The following is a 22,478-nucleotide window of genomic DNA, read 5'->3' on the forward strand; positions in this document are numbered from 1 at the left end:
AAAAGCTTTGTCACAACGTGGAATAGGGTTGCAAGGCCTTTTTATTGTTTCACAGAAAATTGAAAACACATTCTCATTGGTGTCCAAAGATCAATCATTTCATTGGTCTAAGCTGACTAATACAAATTTCATTGGCTCTATGATTTTGGCAGGCAGGAAGGCACACGTGGGATCTTAACAATGGCACAACTATAGTCTGTTGACCTCTGGCCATGGACACTCAGTTGGAAAGTATCTATACGTCGGTACTTCAAGCAGCTGGGAAATTAAGTGAGTATTAGGGGGGACTTCCTGCCCAAATCTGGTCCTTGGCAGCTCTTTCTCTACACATCTGCATTTTTCCAAACAAAGACCAATAGCAAAAGCAGGCACATGGGATTTTCAATCATTGGAAGCAGCCATTTATTTTTTATCTTGGGAGCAAACCAAGGGTACAGTTGTGATGTGTTTGAGTAAACACAAAGTTTAAAAAATTGACATTATATTAAAATCCTTTGACCAGTAGCTGGACACTTGCTCTGGCGTTGCTATAAGAAGGTCCTCTATTGCGCATGTAGCAGGGCTAAGGTTGCATTGTAATAGGTGGTCTGTGGTTTGCTCTTCTCCACACTCGCATGTCGTGGACTCCACTTTGTGGCCCCATTTCTTAAAGTTGGCTCTGCATCTCGTGCCAGAGCACAGTCTATTCAGCGCCTTCCAAGTTGCTCAGTCTTCTGTGTGCCCAGGAGGGAGCCTCTCATTTGGTATTAGCCATGGATTGAAGTTCCAGGTTTTAGCCTGCCACTTTTGGACTCTAGCTTGCTGAGATGATCCAGCGAGTCTGTAGATGTTAAAAACTATTCCTTGATTTAAGTCATTGGCATGCTGGCTGATACCCAAATAGGATGGGTCGGAGATGTCACTGCCTTGGTCCTTTCACTATTGGTTGCTACTTCCCGACAGGTGGTGCAATACCGGCTAAACAGTGTAATTTCTCCCACACTGTTATGGTCGCAAGCATCCTGTGATTGTGCAGCATGTCTCATTAAGAGCCACATTCATTGTTTTAGCATGGTGAGATGTGTTCCACACTGGGCATGTGTACTCGGCAGCCAAGTAGTAAAGCGCAATGGCAAATACCTTCACTGTATCTGGTTGTGATCCCCAGGTTGTGCCAGTAAGCTTTTGTATAATATTGTTTCTAGCACCCTCTTTTTGCTTCATATTCAAGCAGTGCTTCTTGTAGGTCAATGCACAGTCCAGGGTGTTGTTGTTTATTCGTTCGTTTGTTGTGTGTGTATGTGTAGTTGTTGTTGTTTATTTGTTCAGTCGCTCCCAACTCTTTGTGACCTCTTGGACAATCCCATGCCAGAGCTCCCTGCCAGCCGTGGCCACCTCCAGCTCCTTCAGAGTCAATCCAGTCACTTCAAGGATACCATCCATCCATCTTGCCCTTGGTCGGGCTCTCTTCCTTTTTCCTTCCACTTTCCCCAGCATCATTGTCTTCTCTAAGCTTTCCTGTCTTCTCATGATGTGACCAAAGTACTTCATCTTTGCCTCTAATAGCCTTTCCTCCAGTGAGCAGTTGGGTTTTATTTCCTGAAGTATGGGCTGGTTGGATCTTCTCACGGTCCAACGCGCTCTTTGAACTTTCCTCCAATACCACAGTTCAAAAGTGTCTGTCTGCCTTTACTCAGCCTTCCTTATGGTCCCATAGGTTGCTACAGGGAATACCATTGCTTTAATTATGCGGATCTTTGTTGCCAGTATGATGTCTCTACTTTTCACTATTTTATCGAGATTGGTCATTGCTCTCCTCCCAAGAAGTAAACGTCTCCTGATTTCCTGCCTGCAGTCTGCGTCTGCAGTAATCTTCTCACCTAGAAATACAGTCTGCCACTGCCTCCACATTTTTTTACCTCTATTTGCTCCTTATCAATCAGTCTTGTTGCCATAATCTTGGTTTTTTAATGTTTAACTGCAACCCAGCTATTGCACTTTCTTCTTTCACCTTGGTTAGAAGGCTCCTCAGCTCATCCTCACTTTCAGCCATCAAAGCGGTAATTAAAGTGTCTTTGAGTGAAATTTCCAAATGCTAAGCAAGGGGCTTTGAATGAAATTAACAGCAAAAGAGAAACATACCCTTTGTCTGTAGAAAATTAGCCTACATAGGAAGTAGTTATGTTGTGGTTAAGTTCAAAGGTTGTGGTTAAGCGCAGAGTCTGCAGGTGCAAGAAGGTACTTTCCATCAAAAGGTCAAGGGAGGGGAGCTGGAAAGAGAGTACTTTCCATGACCAAAAAAATGTTCTTATTTACTTGAGGGTATATAACGGTGTACAAAAGCCAAGAGGGTGCAGCAGTCACTTGAAGGGTAGCATCTGCGTATGCTGCCAGGCTGTCTGTCTTCTTCATGAAGAAACTAAAATAAACCTTGTTTTTTAATCTTTTTTTGGAACTGTCTCCATCCTTACGTGCTCCTGTGATGTGGACCTAAGAAGACCCAATTTAGGGTCTCTAACAGTATCATCTGCATATCTAAGGTTGTTAACGTTTCTTCCAGCAATTTTAACTCCAGCCTTAGTCATGCAGTCAGCCATGAAAATCCCTTTTAAAACTACATCTTGCTCAGTAATTTGAGGACTGCCTGTATATATAATTCAGGGACTGCCTGCACAATTGTTGGTTGGTTGGTTTGTTTGTACCACAAAGGCTCCTGCATGCCTTCTTGGATCTGGACCAAACCTGGCACACATATCCTTCATTAGCTGACTTAAATTAGTGTGGGATTTATGCTACAAAAGCCACCCAGGTTTGGGGTGAGTACCCCCAAAAGTTAAAAAGTTAAAAGTTTTTAAAAAGTTTTTAAAAAGTTAAAAAGTTTTTTTTAAAAGTATGCAACTAATGTATAGATTAGGCATGGCCAACTTGGGCCCTCCTGGTGTTTTGGACTCCAACTCCCACAATTCCTAACAGCCGGAATTGTGGGAGTTGGAGTCCAAAACACCAGGAGGGTCCAAGTTGGCCCATGCCTGGTATACATTCAAAACAATTGAAGGGCCGTCTATTTTGCGCCTGCTTGAAAATACAAGATTCAAACTGTAATAGTAGCTGGATAGACTGATGAAACAATCCATATCGTGCTTTTCCCCACCCTTAAGATAAATTATTTTTGAGTTGCTGTAAGCAAAAACAAACAAAAAAATCAAACCATACAGGCGTTTAACTTAGACAACTCGGAGAAACCCTTGGGGTCCTTCGGCAGGCTTTCGAAACCTCCCTTCTCTAGTCTTTCCTATCGGTCAGTCCAATTCGAGAAGCGTCCCCTCTTCCGTTGATGGTACAGTCCGATTCCTGCGTCATCAATGGCGAGGGCGGTACCAAGTGTGTGATAAAGGGGGAAAAGAACAACCCCCCTTTTGTGTTAACTATTTAGTTGAATGGTCCAGTCCATTGTAGGTTTCTCTTAGGCACAAGGGAGAGTCCATCTCCGTGGCGAAGGGGGGGATTGGATTTAAACCTCAGGCAAGTCTGCAGCGCCTTTTATTTTGTGGAAAGCATTTGGATGACAGGAGTGTCGTTCTCATTCTCCCCAAACTGCGGTACCAAACTGCGTCAAATCTACAGTGTAGATGCACTAGGAATGTGATTTATCTTGACCTCTTAGCATTGAGCTGTGGCAGGTGAAGTGTTATCAAACTGTGTTAATTCTATAGTGTAGATGAGGCCTTGGGAGGGCCCAAGTTTTCCCATGTTTGATCTACACTATGGAATTGACATAGTTTGACACCACTTTACCTGCCATGGCCCAGTGCTATAGAATCCTGGGATCTGTAGTTTTCTAAGGTCTTCAGTCTTTAGTTTGAAACTGCATTATATGGTCAGTGTAAGCTCATGGTGCAGTTTAATGGCATTGAACTGCAGTATATGAGTTGGAAGTTTTCTGGGCTGTCTGGCCATATTTTAGAAGCAATAGATGTCTCATAGGAAACCTGCTACAAAACAGGAGCTTTTTTGTTGAGTTTCAGGGCCAAAGAAGCAGATGGCGGAAACAGAAGAACGGCCTGCCTCAGGGGAGTCAATTGTATTACATTTCTAACAGAACAAAACAAACAAACAGACAAAACACAAAATTTGCAAGTTTGGTAGGTGATTAAATGTCTTTTGACCAGAGAAAAATGTATAATATCACAAAGGACGACCACCTCACCCGCCTCATAGGAAACCTGCTACAAAACAGGAGCTTTTTGTTGAGTTCCAGGGCCAGAGAAGCAGATGGCGGAAACAGAAGAACGGCCTGCCTCAGGGGAGCGTGCTTGCTCCATCCATGTTCAACATCTACACAAATGACCAGCCTCTGCCAGAAGGGACAGAGAGTTTCATCTATGCTGATGATCATGCCATTACTGCTCAAGCAGGGAGCTTTGAGATGGTGGAACAGAAGCTCTAGGTGCTCTTACTACCTATTATAGGGAAAACCAACTGATCCTAACCCGTCTAAAACACAGACATGCGCCTTTCACTTTAAGAACTGACAAGCATCCCGAGCGCTGAGGATGACCTGGGAAGGAACCCCACTGGAGCATTGCAGCGCACCCAAATACCTGGGAGTCACTCTGGATCGTGCTCTTACCTACAAGAAGCACTGCCTGAACATCAAGCAAAAAGTGGGTGCTAGAAACAATATCATATGAAAGCTGACTGGCACAACCTGGGGATCACAACCAGACACAGTGAAGACATCTGCCCTTGCGCTATGCTACTCTGCTGCTGAGTATGCAAGCCCAGTGTGGAACACATCTCACCACGCTAAAACAGTGGATGTGGCTCTTAATGAGACATGCCGCATTATCACAGGGTGTCTGCGCTCTACACCACTGGAGAAATTGCACTGCTTAGCCGGTATTGCACCACCTGACATCCGCCAGGAAGTAGCAGCCAATAGTGAAAGGACCAAGGCAGCGACATCTCCAGCTCATCCCCTGTTTGGGTATCAGCCAGCACGTCAATGACTTAAATCTAGAAATAGTTTTCTTAGAGATGTACAGAGACACTAGCTGAAACACCTCAGCAAGCGAGAGTCCAAAAGTGGCTGGCTCAAACCCAGAACCTCAATCAATGGCTGATACCAAATGAGAGACTCCCCCCTGGGCACACACAAAACTGGGCAACTTGGAAGGCACTAAACAGACTGCACTCTGGCACCACGAGATGCAGAGCCAACCTCAAGAAATGGGGCGACAAAGTGGAGTCCACGACATGCAAGTGTGGAGAAGAGCAGGCCACAGACCACCTGCTGCAATGCAGCCTGAGCCCTGCCACATGCACATCCCGAAGAAGGCCTGAAGCTAAGGCCGAAACCGGTCGTGGGAGGCTGATTTATGAACATACAACGACATCACTAAAAGACTGTACAGAACTTATTTCATATTGCTTTATACAGAACTTATTGCATATTGCTTAATTTTGTGATTACTGTGAATTGAACAGTCTAAGTTTCACAATTTACCTATCTGTTGGACTTATTCATTATCTTATCCTTATAAGTGGATTATTTGTGTTTAACCTGTCAAACCCAGAACCTCAATCAATGGCTGATACCAAATGAGAGACTCCCCCCTGGGCACACACAAAACTGGGCAACTTGGAAGGCACTAAACAGACTGCACTCTGGCACCACGAGATGCAGAGCCAACCTCAAGAAATGGGGCGACAAAGTGGAGTCCACGACATGCAAGTGTGGAGAAGAGCAGGCCACAGACCACCTGCTGCAATGCAGCCTGAGCCCTGCCACATGCACAATGGAGGACTTTGCAGCAACACCAGAGGCACTCCAAGTGGCCAGATACTGGTCAAAGGACATTTAATCAACGACTAAGCTTGCAAACTTTGTGTTTTGTTTGCTTGTTACAAATGCAATACAATTGTTTGGTTTGCTCCTGTCATGATACATAAATAAAAATAACCTTCAAACAAGGTTACAGACCCACCAAGAACTACGTTCAGCAAAGGATAAGAGGTCATACAGCCCCAAAAACGTATAGCAACCTAATGAGTGAATTTCATAGAATATTTTCTGCAGCTGCATGTTTAGTATGTGTTTATTAGTGTAGATGTGTGTTAGGTTCGTTCGTTCGTTTCAGTTTTAGTTTGGTAAGATGTCTTAGCGGCTGGTCAGATGGCTTCAGCAACTCCAATCAATACTTTTGCTTAGTTCTTAAGCAGAACATGAACTGGTTAATACAGTAGAATCTCAGTTACCCAGAACTCTCAAGCAACTGGGGAAAAAATCCTAACATTGCATACTGCATTCACAAAGGTCGTTTTATAGTACAGCAAAATTGTGTTATGTTAAGTTGAGATTATATTTATTTGCTTTTAGTGACTGTATTTCTATATTAATACGAAGTCAGTACAACATTTATGGTTTGGTATAGTTTGGGGTATAGTACTTTGGCCACATCATGAGAAGAAAGGAAAGCTTAAGAGAAGACAATGATGCTGGGGAAAGTGGAAGGCAAAAGGAAGAGGGGCTGACCAAGGGCAAGATGGATGGATGGCATCCTTGAAGTGACTGGATTGGCCTTGAAGGAGCTGGGGGTGGCCACGGTCAACAGGGAGCTCTGGTGTGGGCTGGTCCAGGAGGTCACAAAGAGTCGGAAACGACTGAACGAATGAACAACAACAACAAATAATTTGGGATGTAGTATTATTTAGGTCTATTTTTAATATTAACTCCCAAGCAACCAGAAACAACATTTATCCGGCTTCTACCAATCCCCATGGTGCCGGTTAAATGTGAGTTTACTTATTCTTATTGGTTTCTAAAATTTATTTCTGAATAAAATAAAAGTAGTTTTAAAAATGTAACTTTTGATGATGCGCAGAGTAAAGATAATTCCAATTGAAGATTTCTTTTACTTGGCTTGTGATTTCTTCCAGTTTGGAACAGTTTCTGGTGGAAGGTGCTTTTGCAACCATATTTGGTGGAACAGAGCTGTGGTCTCCAAAGTGCAATCCGGATTGTGGTCTGCCTGCTGTGTTCGGATTGGACTCGAGGGCCCTGTTTTCAGGCTTTTTGGAAGGCCCGTCCCCATCTGTGCGCATCTCAGGCCTTTCCTACAAAACGGAAACCATACTCAGCTTGGAAAGCTTTGGGAAAGGCATCCTAATTACTTTTTAATTGTGTGACATCGCTGTCGTTGGCACAACACTTCCTACTGTTGCAGGTAAAAATATCAACATTGTGGGGCTTATTTATTTATTCTATCAGGGGAGGTGGGTACAATTTTTTTTAAAGATGCACACGGGATAGTTTCTGCAGGAGAAAAGACTTCAATTATGTATATATATATTTAATGCCGCCTCCTATTCCTCCGTCTTTGGAGGCTCGTTGTGCGCAGCGGGTAGTGCCGAAAGCATTGCCAGGTTTGGCCCAAACGGCGCCTCTGACGGAGTGGCTTTCCTTTTTTTAAATTGCGCATTGTTATCTACCCGTCCTGCCTTTTATTTTGCAGAAAAGATCCTGCCCAGTAGCATTTTCTCCTTCCGATTGAAGGATGGCAACCCGGCGAGCCTTGAAAGCTGTCTTGGTGGATCTCAGTGGGACGCTTCACGTGGAAGACACGGCCGTTCCGGGGGCCCAGGAAGCTCTTAAAAAGTAAGTTATTTCTTCCTCTGAAACGGAAACACCCATTTCAAAAATACATCTTTATTATCAACTAACTGTACCCGCCACATGTTGCTGTGGCCAACCTTCCCTCCCTCTTTCTCTCCTTCCTTCCTTCCTTCCTTCCTTCCTTCCTTCCTTCCTTCCTTCCTTCCTTCCTTCCCTCCCTCCCTCCCTCCCTCCCTCCCTCCCTCCCTCCTTCCTTCCTTCCTTCCTTCCTTCCTCCCTTCCCTTTTTTCTTTCTCTCTTTCTCCCCTTCCTTCCTTCTGTATATTTGTGTATATGTGTGTTTACACACACACACACTAATAATAATAATAATAATAATTATTATTATTATTATTATTATTATTATTTATTTGATCAGTCATATGACCATTTCAAAATAGAATATATATACACACACACACACACACACACACATATATATGTAGTTTTGCACATGCGTTGTAATGTAATTTTTGTTTTTTGTCTTTTTTAAGTCTCTTCCACTGTGTTTTTCATGTGGCCCAGTCTGTGTATATGTGTTTTGTGTGTGTATATATTTGTGTATATGTGTATATATATGGTTTTGCACATGCATTGTAATGTATTTTTGGACTTTTTAAGTCTCCTCCACTGCATTTTTCAGTGTTTTTATGAGTGATGGTCACTCGTTGGCCTGATAGGTGTATTATGTCCAAATTTGGTGTCCATTCGTCCTGTGGTTTTTGAGTTATGTTAATCCCACAAACAAACATTACATTTTTATTTATATAGATACTATCTGTACCCACCACACATTTTTTTGGGCAACCTTTCCTTCCACTTTCTCTCCTCCTTTCTTTTTCTCCTTCCTTCCTTCCTTCCTTCCTTCCTTCCTTCCTTCCTTCCTTCCTTCCTTCCTTCCTTCTCTTCCTCTTCCCTTCCTTTTTCTTTCTCCCCTTTCTTCCTTCCCTACCTATTCTTGGACTGCAACTCCCAGCAGTCCTCCTGATTGGCCTATCTATCTATCTATCTATCTATCTATCTATCTATCTATTTCTATCTACCTTTTCTATCTGGAGGATTCCTGGGAGTTGCAGTCCAGGAACAGGAAATTGGATATATTCAGGGATTGGGATGCTCTCAAATAAATCCAAGGAGAAGAAACTTGCAGCTTGGAAGCAGTGCATTTGGATCATCCTTCTCTGCTAAAAGACCTTGACATTTGAGAGTTGTAGTCACTGGGATTCACAGTTCACCTACAATCAAAGAGCATGCTGAACTCACAAATGACAGAATCGGGGCAAACTTCCCACACAGAACCCCCATGACCAACAGAAAATACTTAACGCCATCTAATCCAACTCCCTTAATCAGGGCAAGCAAACATAATCAAAGTCCTCCTGACAAAGAGCCATCCAGCCATAGATAGATAGATAGATAGATAGATAGATAGATAGATAGAGATAGATATGATTCACACACACACAGATATAGTATCATAGATTTGAAAGGGACCTTTAAAGAAGGACAATGATATGTTGCATGTTCCAGGGTGGGCAAACCAGACAATCTCCACATCAACACGGACAAAGGAACAGCAAGAAATACTGTTTACCTACAAGCATAAAGAAATTATATATATTAGAAACCAACACTTTCTCATTACTTTATTTTCCAGATCAACAGACTGGGCCACAGCAACGTGTGGCAGGGGACAGCTAGTCACTCATAAAAACACTGAAAAACACAGCAGAAGATACTTAAAAAGCCAAAAAATAAAAATACATTACAATGCATGTACAAAATCACACACACACATATACACATATACAAACACACATATATACACATATACACAAATATACACGCACACACATAAAACACATATACACAGACTAGGCCACAGCAACAGCTAGTAAATAATAAATAAATAGTCATATCTTATTTGTGTAACAGTGTTCTGTAACCTCTTGCATTTAGACAATGGAAACCGGAGCAGATTTTGCATTGTGCAAATGTTGCTAGACTAAAGTGTTTCTCGGTTTGTGTAGGTTGCGCAGCGCTCCTGTCGCCATCCGGTTTGTGACCAACACTACTAAGGAGTGCAAGCAGGATTTGCTGCAGAGACTGAAGAAGCTTGAATTTGACATTCAGGAAGATGAGATCTTCACCTCTCTGACCGCAGCCAGAAACCTTATAGAGCAGAAGCAGGTCAGGCCGCTCTTGCTGGTGGAGGACAACGCATTGCGAGACTTCGAAGGTACAGTAGCGCATTTATTTATTTATTTATTTTATTTAGAACTTTTGTATACCGGTCTTCTCACCTCCGTGGAGGGATTCAGGCCAGTTTCCAACAATAATATCACAAGCAATCGTTTAAAAACATCACATTCCGTAATACACTAACACATTAAAATACCAAAAATACAATCATATAATCATATAATTACAATGGCCAAGTCGTCACAATAAAATCGTTGTTCATCACCATCCATCCATATAGCCACGAGTTATTGACTCACTCGTCAAATGCCAGTTTCCAGAGCCAGGTTTTCACCTGTTTTCTAAAAGTCAGGAGAGAAGGGGCAGTTCTAATCTCCAGTGGGAGAGAGTTCCAGAGCCGAGGGGCCACCACCGAGAAGGCCCTGTCCCTCGTCCCCACCAGGTGCGCTTGCGAGGCTGGTGGGACCAAGAGCAGGGCCCCTCCAGACGATCTTAACAATCTTGATGGTTCATAGGGGAGAATCCGTTCGGACAGGTAAACTGGGCCGGAGTCGTTTAGGGATTTATAGGTTAACACCAGCACTTTGAATTGTGCTCGGAAGCTAATTGGCAGCCAGTGGAGCTGGCGCAACAGAGGAGTAGTATACTCCCTGTACCGCACTCCTGTTAGTAATCTGGCTGCCGCTCGTTGGACTAGTTGGAGCTTCCGGGCAGTCTTCAGAGGCAACCCCACGTAGAGAGCGTTGCAGTATTAAGTCTGCTTTTCTTCAGGGGTGTGAAAACAACTGACGATCTTTGCTTCTGTAGATATTTTCAATTGGAGAGAATGCCACTAGGTCTTTGGTACTGTTTTAATACTAAATATCTTAGCAGACGTATGGTGCAAGTTGAATATCTCTGATCCAAAATGCTTGTCACCAGAGGCTTTTCAGATTTTGTTGTTTTTGGAATTCCTGTATTTGCATATATGTTGAGAGTGAGAGATGGGGGAAAGGGGGCTAGTCACATGGCCAGTTCCCTCCGAGTTTTTCCTCAAGGATTTGGGATTTTCCCCCCAAGTTGAATACCTGTCTTGGCATATACGTATATGCATACTGAGACTTGTTGGAGTTGGGACCCAAGTCTAAACATGAAATTCATCTATGGTTTATATACACATAGTTGTGAAAACCAGACAGTAAAGAAAGTGTTGCAAATCAGTTCCCTTGAAATGTGTTGCTCAGCCTCAGAGGAGGACAAAAACAAACCCCTGTGCTTGGTTGTTTCCTCTCTGCTGTTCTGCTGTTGTAATTTTTGAGTTTTTTAATACTGGTAGCCAGATTGTGTTCATTTTCATGGTCTCCTCCTGTCAGGATCCGCTGGATCTTAGGAATAAAACTCGCACTCACAAGTAGATACTCGGATTTGGAGTTTATTTCAGTCCATACAGAGCAAATTCAAAGAGAGAACTGAAGTTTCCCGCCCAGAGTCTCCAGATCCCCCCTCCTGGCTTCGCCCCCTCCTTCTCCCCCGTTCTTATCAAAGTTTAGACTAAGATTCCTTTTCCCACAGCTTCAAAGCGAATACCATGCCCAGATGTCCCTGCCATAAACCCATCTATCATGACTACCCCCTCTAGTGTCAGGAAGAAGACTTCTTGGAATCTCGAACATGAAGGCACATCCTGACACCTCCTTTCTGTTAAGCACAGCTTAACACCTCCCAACAAAAGATTCTCCCAGGCTCAGCCAGGCCTTCAAATGCTAATGAAGGTGGTCAGTTGAAACATTCACACCTAGCTCCAGCAGAGAAGAGCTCTTGGCCCCACCTCAGTCATTCCACAGATATATAAACCCATTGTCCTAGTTCCAACAGACCTCACTACCTCTGAGGATGCTTGCCATAGATGCAGGCGAAACGTCAGGAGAAAATGCCTCTAGAACATGGCCATATAGCTCGAAAAAACCCACAAGAACCTATGTGTCTGTGATGTTTCCTTTGGAACATCTTTTGGGATTGGTCTTTTCCTGTCCCTAGATTCTTCTATGTAGAATCGGTCAGCAGATCTCTCTGAGGATTCTGGGCCTGTTAGGCTGCCTGTTGATGACAGTAGGGATTCTGGGACTCCAGACCAGAAAGACAATCAGGAGATCTAAGCCCTGAGAATGAGAGTGAAGGAGACCCCATTCCAGAAAGACAGTTCCCTAGAGATTCAAGGTCAGAGGCAGAACTGAGCTCACAGAGCTCAGGGGAGGAAGATGCAACTCCAGGTGGACGGACTAATGAGCAGCAGTTAGATAGGAGAGTGATGTTCCGTCAACATAGAGTTTCTCATGAGGCAGTATGAAGGTCAAGTTGCTTATTAGCAAAGAAGCCTTTTTCAGTTTTTGAAGGGAAATGACAGAGATTTCTGTCTATATTAGAACCACCAGCAGATCATTTCCTCAGTCCAGTCAACGTTGATTTTGGAGTGTAGAACTTCTTCCAAGTCAAGTAATCCAAGGGATTTCTAGTTCCAGGTTTCCTTGTGTTCATGTTTTTTGCTTCAGGTTGCTAAGGACTATTACATGCTTTGGATTTTTCCTGCATATCATGCACTCTGAACTCCGAGGATTATTCCAGTTTTTGGACACTGATTTTTACACTATTTTGCTGAATGTCTCTCTCTCTCTCTCTCTCTCTCTCTCTCTCTCTCTCTCTCTATATATATATATATATATATCAATAAACTGCTATATTATCTTGGGCGGGTTTGTGTGTCAACTACAGAGGTGAATCCCAGCCTTGGAGCACAACAGTTGCAGCCTGAAAACATTTGAAGGGCTGCAACATGGTTATACCTGGTTTACATATCGGTTAAAACAGCCTATGTTTACTTGTAATGTGTGAGGCCTTTTAAATGCAAGGCTTCAGCATGTCCTAGTCATCTAGAATAAAGTGTTCCAATTATTTTGTATAATTTTGATTGGTTTGTTTTAATAATTATTGACTTAATTCTGTTTTATTATTTATATGCTGTAGGTATTAAATTGCTTTGGTTTTGATGTTGTGAGCTGCTTTGGATCTTGCTCAAGAGAGAAAAGGAGTGAATAAATAAATAGATTAATACAACACCAGCAGCTAGTTCAGCCATAATGGAGGGTTTGTGATCCCAGTTTGTTGGGGGCATATAGAATCATAAAATCAAAGAGTTGGAAGATACCTCATGGGCCATCCAGTCCACCCCCTGCCAAGAAGCAGGAATATTGCATTCAAATCACCCCTGACAGATGGCCATCCAGCCTCTGTTTAAAAGCTTCCAAAGAAAGAGCCTCCACCACACTCCGGGGCAGAGAGTTCCACTGCTGAACGGCTCTCACAGTCAGGAAGTTCTTCCTAATGTTCAGATGCAATCTCCTCTCTTGTAGTTTGAAGCCATTGTTCCGCGTCCTAGTCTCCAGGGAAGCAGAAAACAAGCTTGCTCCCTCCTCCTCCCTCCTCACATATTTATACATGGCTACCATATCTCCTCTCAGCCTTCTCTTCTTCAGGCTAAACATGCCCAGCTCCTTAAGCCACTCCTCATAGGGCTTGTTCTCCAGACCCTTTATCATTTTAGTCGCCCTCCTCTGGACACATTCCAGCTTGTCAATGTCTCTCTTGAATTGTGGTGCCCAGAATTGGACACAATATTCCAGGTATGTATGTATGTCACAGACCGTATAGGTCTTGCTCAGAAATGGATTCAAAGTGTAGGAAAAAGGAGGGCTTGTCCATCATATGTCCTGTGAAGGAAACACAACTGCTTTATGAATTGCAATGGACCATTGCGATACTGAAGCACAATTAGTTCTTCTGTGCTGCAGACTTTAATTAAACAAAAGCCACATGAATTTCCAGTTGCTTAATGGACCGTTTGAATCATTTGGTGAGAGTTGTACAATCCATAAACCTCATATATCCTTGATGAGGCTGTTAAAATTCTTTTTTGTTTGCTTTATTTAAAGCTTACTATAGAGTCTCTTGTTTTTCTGGTTTTTTCTCCTTCCTGCTTAATGCTTGGCTTGTTTGTTTTGAGGTTTGGAGGAATGGTTCTGGTTCAGGCACAGGCAAACTTTGGCCCTTCAGATGTTTTGGTCTTCAACTCCCACAGTTCCTTACAGCTTAGAATCGCATTGGCTTTTTAATCTGCTGCATCACACTGTTGAGTAAGCATGGAATTTCTTTCGACGTGTTTACAGATTGTCTGGTATTGTTGTCAGGCCAACTGGACAGTAGTTGTTTGGATCCTCTTTTCTCCCTTTTTAGGTGATGGAAACATTATTTATTGCTGTTTCTTTGTCAGTGTTGATGTGGAGATTGGTTTGCCTACTCTGAAACATGCAACATATAATTGTCCTTCTTTAGGAGTCCCTTTCAAATCTATGATACTATATCACTCTGTGTGTGAATCATGTATATCTATCTATATCTATGGCTGGATGGTTTTTTGTCAGGAGGGCTTTGATTACGTATTCTTGCCCCAGTGAAGGGAGTTGGACTGGATGGCCTTAAGTATGGGGGTTCTGTGTGGGAAGTTTGCCTCAATTTTGTCATTGGTGGGGTTCAGAATGCTCTTTGATTGTTGGTGAACTATAAATCCCAGCAACTACAACTCCCAAATGTCAAGGTCTATTTCCCCCAAACTCCATCTGTGTTCATATTTGGGTATATGGAATATTCATGCCAAGTTTGGTCCAGAGCCATCTATGTTTGAGTCCACAGTGCTCTCTTGATGTAGGTGAACTACAACTCCCAAACTCAAGGTCAATGCCCACCAAACCCTTCCAGTGTTTTCTGTTGGTCATGGGAGTCCTGTGTGCCACGTTTGGTTCAATTCCATCATTAGTGGAGTTCGGAATGCTTTTTGATTGTAGGTGTACTATAAATACCAGAAACTGTAATTCCCAAATGACAAAATCAATTTTTTGAGTGATGGTTGCTCCTTGGGTTAGTAGGTGTCTTGTGGCCACAATTGGCGGCAATTCGTCCAGTAGTTTTTGAGTTATGTTAATCCCACAAACAAACATTACATTTTTATTTGTATAGAAGATAGATGTGACATTAAATGAATTTCATATTTAGATGTTACTCCCACCTCCAAGATACCTCATTATGTGTGTTATGTTTCTGTAAAATCTACCCCAAATCCAAAACACTTCTGATCTCAAGCATTTCATGTAAGTGATACTCAACTTGTCAAAGGATCCCTCTTTCAAAAATGTGTGAAATCAGTACATTTGTTGTCTTGAGACATTGTCTTGAGTGGATCACTGAGTTGAGATGGACTCTCCCATCTCTCCGTGTATAGTTTATTTTTTCTCTCTCCCCAGTTTTCCGTAGTTTTAAGTACGCCGAAAGATGTTTAAGCTCCTGTTACTAACTACTATGGAATTATTTTTGGATAATCTTCATTTAAGATTGCTCGCAGCTGGATGAGCATAATCCTTTCTTTTGGTTAATGGACCCAGATGCTCCCAGGGAATGTTGCAAAATAAATGCATTCAATCCACACCAGAGGATCTCCCATGTCGGCATGTTTTTGAAAAAGCGTTTTGCATTTCATAATGTTGGGAAGGTCTTTTTGAAGACATCTCATGAATTTCTCAGCCCTTTGCACAGTGATCTCCTAGTCTTGAGGTCAGCCTGAAAACACTATTGGATGTCGTCTTGGAGAAATACGGGGATCATTGAGAAGGATACTTGCTGTGTCCCGTATCCAATGATTCCAGACTTGTTGTGCCTTCAAATTACTTTTGACTTATGGAGACCCTAAGGCAGGCATGGGCCAACTTGGACCCTCTGGGTATTTTGGACTTTTTTGGGTATTTTGGACTTCAATTGTGGGAGTTGAAGTCCAAAATACCCAGAGGGCCCAAGTTGGTCCATGCCTGCTCTTGAGACTCAAAGAGAGAACACAGCTCTGTGGCCAACCTTCCCTCCCTCTTTCTCTCCTTCTTTTCCTCCTTCCCTTTTCTTCTTTCCTTCTCTCCTTCCTTCCTTTTTCTTTTCCTTCCCTTTCTCTTCCTTCCTTCTCTGCCTCTTTCCTTCCTTCCTTTGCTTTTTGCTTTCATCCTTCCTTTTGTCTTTCCTTCCCTCCCTCTTTTTCTCTTCTTCCTTTTCTCCCTCTTTCCTTCCTTTCTTTTTTTTCCCTTCTCTCCTTCCTTCTTTCTCTACCTATTTATTTCCATCCCTCTTCTTTTCCTTTTTCTCTCCTTTCTTCCTTCTCTACCTCTTTCCTTCCTTCCTTCACTCTTTGCTTCCAGGCTTCCTTCTCCCTTTCCTTCCTTCTCTCCTTCCTTCTTTCTTTTTCCTCTTCCTTCCATCCCTCTTCCTTCCCTTTTTTCTGTATGCCATTTATCTTTTAGTCATTTATCTTTTGGGGGGTTTTAAGTCCTTTCCACTGTTTTTTTGGGGGTGGGGGGTGGGGGCTATGAGTGATGGACACTCATTGGTCTGTTGGGAGTGTTGTGTCCAAATTTCATGTCATTTCGTCCAGTGGTTTTTGAGTTATGTTAATCACACAAACGAACATTACATTTTTATTTGTGTAGATTATTATTATTATTATTATTATTATTATTATTATTATTACTGGTGGGTGTTAAACTGTTTATGAACCTGCTTTAATTCAGACTGCCATATCACAGTTGACGTTTTGGAAACACGGCAAGATCTGGTGGAGAATAAAAGTAATTTCTGTCAGGAATCAAAGCAGCCTGTATTGATTAGAATTGCAGATGCTTTCACGCTCTAAAAGGGATTCAGGATCCTCAAGGAAACAAGATTATTGCAGTTTAACAGTATGGCCATGTAATTAATTCATACAGTTTTAGGTATTTGTTGATTCAGGTTTTAAATACCCCAAAGGCACCACATGTTCAGCCCTGGTTAGTACTTGGAGGGCAAACTGCCAGTGAATCTCAGATCCTGTAGATCCTGGGGAGGCCCTGTTCTCAGCCCTGCCTCTGTCTCAAACACATTTGGTGGCGATGAGGGACAGGGCCTTCTCGGTGGTGGCCCCCCGCCTGTGGAATGCACTCCCTGGGGAAATTAGGTCATCATAATTCCTCCTCACCTTTGGAAAGAAGGTAAAAACGTGGATGTGGGACCAGGCCTTTGGGTAATGAGGCGGAAATGACAAGTAACAATGTTGACAGTGGTTTGGAAATGGATTATGGATAAGTTAAACAGAGTACTCAGTCATAGTATACGGCTAGATAAATGACCACCATACTGGTAATAACTCAGTGGACTGTAAGTATATTGCTTTAATGTTTAATGTTTTTATGCTTTTAACTATCATAATTATTGATATTTTGTATTTTATTATGCGCCTTTGAATTGTTGCCAATTGGAAACCCTGAGTCCCCCCAGGGGTTGAGAAGGGCGGGGTAAAAGTGTTCTAAATAAATAAATAAATAAATAAATAAAAATCCATAGCTTTGAGTCATGGCAGTTAAAGTGGTCTCTATCAATACAATTTGCTGGCCAATTTGCTTCTTATCATCCAGTAAACTGGCTTCAGACAGTTGTTTCTGCTTCAGTAGCGGCTCTTTTCTTTATTTACATTTCATTCATTGCAATAACGCTTGTTAGCACAGTCAGATGCAAGGGAGAAGAACAAAGAGACAGAGCAATAATGTCTGCTATATTAATATACCACTGTTATCAGCTCATTAATTCAGTGTCCAGCCAGTCTTTTTCAACATCTTCCTTGTCTGTTCCACACATGTTTCATAATGTTCCACAAATTAACTCTTTCACAGCTAGTAGCATGGACATTTTAAAGTTGTACAATATATATATATTGACATTTCACTGATAGTCTCAAACTGCATTAATTCTACACTCAGTCAAGGGTTCTTTCTATATTTATTTTTAAAGGGATAGATACAAATAACCCCAATGCTGTGGTGATTGGACTGGCTCCTGACCACTTTAATTACCAAACGATGAACAAGGCCTTCCGGTAAGTAGGAATTAGCCAGTCAGTTTATTATTTATTTACAGTATTTATATTCCTCCCTTCTCATTCTGAAGAGGACTCATGGCAGATCACATATATACGGCAAACATTCAATCCCGTTATACAAAGACAAGACACACAGCTGTACAAAGATAGAGGTATTTATCTCCTGTTTAAGGAGCTCCATTGGCTGCTGTTTACCTACCGAGCCCAATTCAAGGTGCAGGTGCTTACCTACAAAGCCCTAAACGGTTTGGGACCTGCCTACCTGCGTGACCGCATCTCCGTATATGAACCCACACGCTCCCTCCGTTCATCCAGAGAGGCCCTGCTCATGATTCCACCTGCGTCGCAGGCGCGTTTGGTGGGGATGAGGGACAGGGCCTTCTCTGTGGTTGCCCCCGGACTTTGGAACATCCTCCCGAAAGACATTAGACTAGCACCCACGCTGGCAGTCTTTAAGAATTACTTGAAGACTTGGCTATTCCGATGTGCCTTTCTGGAATAGTGTAATGTTTTGTTGTTGTTATTGCTTATGTTTTTAATTTGCTTGTATTATATTGTTATTGTCTGTTGTTGTTGTTTGAGGCCTTGGCCTTTGTAAGCCGCATCGAGTCCTTCAGGAGATGCTAGCGGGGTACAAATAAAGTTTAATTAATAATAATAATAATATTTATAGGCTTCTCCCCCATCTTCGGCATCTTGGAAGCTGTACTCAGTTCTGGCCACCGGGGGGGGGGGGGAGTGGTGTCACTCCATCTTCCCTGCCGAAGAGCTTTTGTTCGTAAACTTCTTCCGTTATTTTGATCGAATTGCTGGCATTTCCTGACATTTCCTTATGGATGCCTAAATACCTTCCCACTTTTTAAAAGTTGCTGTTTTTGATCTGCTAGGTTGGCTGGAGCTAGTCTGAAGACCAGTAGCTCACCCTGACCTGGGCTTTGAACTGCCAACCTTATGATTAGCAAGGTTTACTGCAGCCAGCAGTTAACTTGCTGTGCTAAAGTCCAGACCTTGCTGAAGCCCGGCACTTTTCATTAATATCCTTATAGCTTTTATCAGAATTTAGAATAATAATAATAATAATAATAATAATAATAATAATTCTTTGAACAATAACTTTCAAGGATCCACCAGATAGATAGCATGACTAACAATTCTAGTTGATGGAATTATATTATGGTAAAAAAGAAACAATTCTGAACTTTGGGTTGCTGTAGGTTTTTCGGGCTATATGGCCATGCTCTAGAAGCATTCTCTCCTGACATTTCGCCTGCATCTATGGCAGGCATCCTCAGAGGTTGTGGGGTCTGTTGGAAACTAGGAAAATTGGGTTTATATATCTGTGGAAAATTCAGGGTGGGAAAAAGAACTTTTGTCTGTTGGAGGTAGGTGTGAATGTTTCAGTTGACCACCTTGATTAGCATTTGATGGCCTGACAGTTTTTAGGTGTGCCTTGTTCCTGCCTGGGGTAATTCTTTGTTGAGAGGTGATTAGCTGTTCCTGATGGTTTCTTCTCTGGAGTTCCCCTGCGTGGTGAGGTGTGTTGCACACTGGGCATGAATACTCAGCAGCAGAGTAGTAAAGCGCAAGGCCAGATGTCTTCACTGTGTCTGGTTGTGATCCCCAGGTTGTGCCAGTCAGCTTTCAATTATCTGGTATCTCTGAAGGCTTCTTTGGGGAAAACAGCTTTCCTCATAATTCCTAAATAGAAGCACTGCTGCTCAGTCTTGTAGTTTCTTCTACTCCTTGTCTGACGAAACTTTGAACCTTAGACTTCTATAGCTAATCCCCTCTCTCTTTCCTTAATCAAGGCTGATCCTTGATGGGGCTCCCCTGATAGCCATACACAAAGCGAGGTATTACAAGAGGAAAGACGGGCTGGCCCTGGGTCCTGGGCCATTCGTGATGGGGCTGGAATATGCCACAGATGTGAAGGCAACAGTGGTGGGGAAGCCAGAGCGGACGTTTTTCCTGGAGGCCTTGCGGGGGACGAACTGTGTACCGGAGGAAGCGGTCATGATTGGCGATGTGAGTGCACCCCATTGTTTGTCTGTCCAAAGAACAACCTTTTTTCAATGTGTCACTCAAGCCAGTATTTGCCTTCTTTTGCCTTAGGACTGCAGGGACGATGTTGGAGGGGCCCAGAAGGCCGGCATGCTGGGAATCTTGGTCAAGACCGGTAAGCACAGGCTGCTTTCTTACAGTTCCGGATGCTTGAAAAGTAGCTTGAGATGTGCAGATATACATGCACATGTAATTGTGTAGAATCATAGAATCAAAGAGTTGGAAGAGACCCCAAGGGTCATCCAATCCAACCCCCTGCCATGCAGGAACACACACAATAATATTGCAGTTCACTAATGACGTGCATTGTGTGACCTCTTGTCATAACTGTATGCCGTCGCACCTGGAGGTTATAACTCTTAGTGAAAGAGACATAGACGTGACATCTTTCCCTCAGGGGATTGCTTCTTGCCTTTCTTTAAAGAACTGGAACTCCCAAGGACCAAAACACTGTAGATAACTCAAAATAGGTTTTATTGTCCACAAAGAGTTATCCCTTTAAGGCAATAAGCTGGAAGTTTCAAAGGGGTAAAGGAAATAGACATTACAGTCTCTGGTTGTCTTCGGTCCAAGGAGATTTCGCATCTGAGAAGCTTTTCAAGGTTCCCTCTTTCTCAATGGCTGCCTGAACATTCATAGCCCCAATCCAAATGGCCTATATTTGAAGACAGGAAGCCTTCCTCTGATACCACAGGACTGGTTTGAAGGCGCTTGGGTCTCCTCAATGTTGTCCAGGGTGATCTGGACATGAAGCATGAGTCCCAAGGGTAAAACCCTTAGAATTGGTGATGAGAGGTAACTTAATTAAGGGCTTTAGAGCCAAGTCTCTTTCTCACGTCTATCTGATAGAAAGTTTGATGGTAGAATGGAAAAGGAAAACTCTGCCCTCCTCCAGGAAGAGGTGGAGCCAAGCAATTTAGCTGAGAAAGCAATATAACTGGTGCAAACAACATTGATTGACAGCTATAAATAACCAATCAATCCAACTATACATTTACAAACTAGGCAAGTTTGGGCATGTTATACAGTTTAAACCTTTGCACTTTAAAGTTCTACACACGGGTGGCGCCACTCGCACCATCACAACTGGGTTGTTGTAGGTTTTTCGTGCTATATGGCCATGTTCTAAAAGCATTCTCTCCTGACGTTTCACCTGCATCTATGGCAGGCATCCTCAGAAGTTGTGAGGTCTTGTCATAACTTCTTAGAAATCATTCTATTAATGTCAACCTGGAACATACAACTGTTGTGTTATGGGCTATAGAGTAACATACAAAGTTTTGAAGCAGACATCTGAATAAGTGAATTGAAGAATGTAAAAAGACTGTTTATATCTGAGACTAGGACCCCTTGGTGGTGCAGTGGGTTAAACTGCTGAACTGCTAAACTTGCTGACCGAGAAAGGTTGGTGGTTCAAATCCGGGGAGTGGGGCGAACTGCCAACCTACCAGTTCGAAAACCTGCAAAACTGATCTTCTTTTAAGCAGTATAATTTTTCTGGGTTTTTTTTAAAGGTAAATACCGAGAAGCCGACGAAGCAAGAATTAGACCACCTCCATACCTAACCTGCGAAAGTTTTCCCCAGGCTGTAGACCACATTCTCCAGCATCTGCTATAGAGAAGCCACAGAGGACTTGAACATCAACTTTCAGTGCTAAAAATGAAAATATTCAAACTAGCATGTCAGAAAGGAGAGTGGCAATGTAACCGTCCCTTCCAGCATGCTAGATTTTTTTGAGCAGAGAAGGAAAATGGCCTGATTAGAAGGGTTCACATGCAATTCTATTTGTAATCTGGAGTAACAAAGCACATACCTGGTGGTATTAACTCACATATCTTGCAGATATAGCGTATTTCATGACATAATAGTCGCACTTTTATCCCATTTAATCGAAAAAGAAGATGCGACTATTACATGATGAAAAAAAATCTGCCTGCCTCCAAGACAGGAGGAGGAGGCGGGATCCAACCTCAAGCAAACAGCTCAGTTTCTTATTATTTTTTCAAACTGTTATGGCTCAGAGAAAGGAAGGGGGAATTAGCCTCAAATGGCTCTGCGACTATTATGTGAGGAACACAAAAATACCGATTTTGCCATTCCAAAAATGGGGTTGCAACTATTATGTGGTGGTGACCATTATAGTATAGTATTTTTTACTGTGATACTGTAAAGGAATGGGTGTCCTGCCATCTCTCATTGGGTTGCAGCTTCCAAATCACAAGATAGAATAATCTCTAAGATCAGAACTGTTTTATCCGCATTTGAACTGTTACGCTTCTGTGTTTTTTTCCACTGATGGTACGTGACAACTGTCCTAAATGGATTCCTTTAAGGAAGAAAGGGAGGCACTTCATAAGTAACTACAGTTACGACCGTTGCATCTTTGAAACCGATATGTGTAGTTTCACTTACTCAGTTTGGACCTCTTTCTCTGTTATTCGTCCCATTGAAAATAATAGGGTTCACTATTATCTGTGGTTTTGTGTATCCATGCAAAGTCCAGGAACACATCCCTTGTGGAAATGGGGGTCATATTGTATTTTGAAAGAACTATTGTGTTTATGCCTAGGAATGCAATAAAAAGCTACCAAAACAAAGGAAAAGAAAAA

At 42.5% G+C, this 22,478-nt stretch overlaps 1 protein-coding gene across 2 annotated transcripts; it reads left to right on the forward strand.

Moving 5' to 3' along the window:
• The first annotated feature begins 3,309 nt into the window (after window positions 1-3,309).
• Window positions 3,310-22,478, forward strand: HDHD2 (haloacid dehalogenase like hydrolase domain containing 2). Of its 2 annotated transcripts, none has more exons than XM_060761224.2 (8): window positions 3,310-3,501; window positions 6,919-7,205; window positions 7,499-7,636; window positions 9,664-9,872; window positions 17,720-17,804; window positions 19,616-19,832; window positions 19,920-19,983; window positions 21,383-22,478. In XM_060761224.2, the coding sequence occupies exons 3-8, from the start codon at window positions 7,536-7,538 to the stop codon at window positions 21,484-21,486; spliced, it is 780 nt and encodes a 259-aa protein (XP_060617207.2). In that variant the 5' UTR covers window positions 3,310-3,501; window positions 6,919-7,205; window positions 7,499-7,535; the 3' UTR covers window positions 21,487-22,478. The 2 variants fall into 2 exon arrangements, with proteins under 2 accessions (XP_060617207.2, XP_060617206.2); XM_060761223.2 differs by having other exon boundaries at window positions 3,311-3,501; window positions 7,494-7,636.

The sequence above is a fragment of the Anolis sagrei genome, chromosome 2 (genome assembly GCF_037176765.1).
Source record: "Anolis sagrei isolate rAnoSag1 chromosome 2, rAnoSag1.mat, whole genome shotgun sequence".
Lineage (NCBI taxonomy): Eukaryota > Metazoa > Chordata > Lepidosauria > Squamata > Dactyloidae > Anolis > Anolis sagrei.

Bases quoted from the DNA above. Each gene is read 5' to 3' on its own strand.
- HDHD2 (XM_060761224.2), top strand. From the start codon at position 7,536: ATGGCAACCCGGCGAGCCTTGAAAGCTGTCTTGGTGGATCTCAGTGGG. The intron at 7,637-9,663 runs GTAAGTTATTTC...CGGTTTGTGTAG, and splicing joins GCCCAGGAAGCTCTTAAAAA to GTTGCGCAGCGCTCCTGTCG. The intron at 19,984-21,382 runs GTAAGCACAGGC...TTTTTTTTAAAG, and splicing joins GGGAATCTTGGTCAAGACCG to GTAAATACCGAGAAGCCGAC.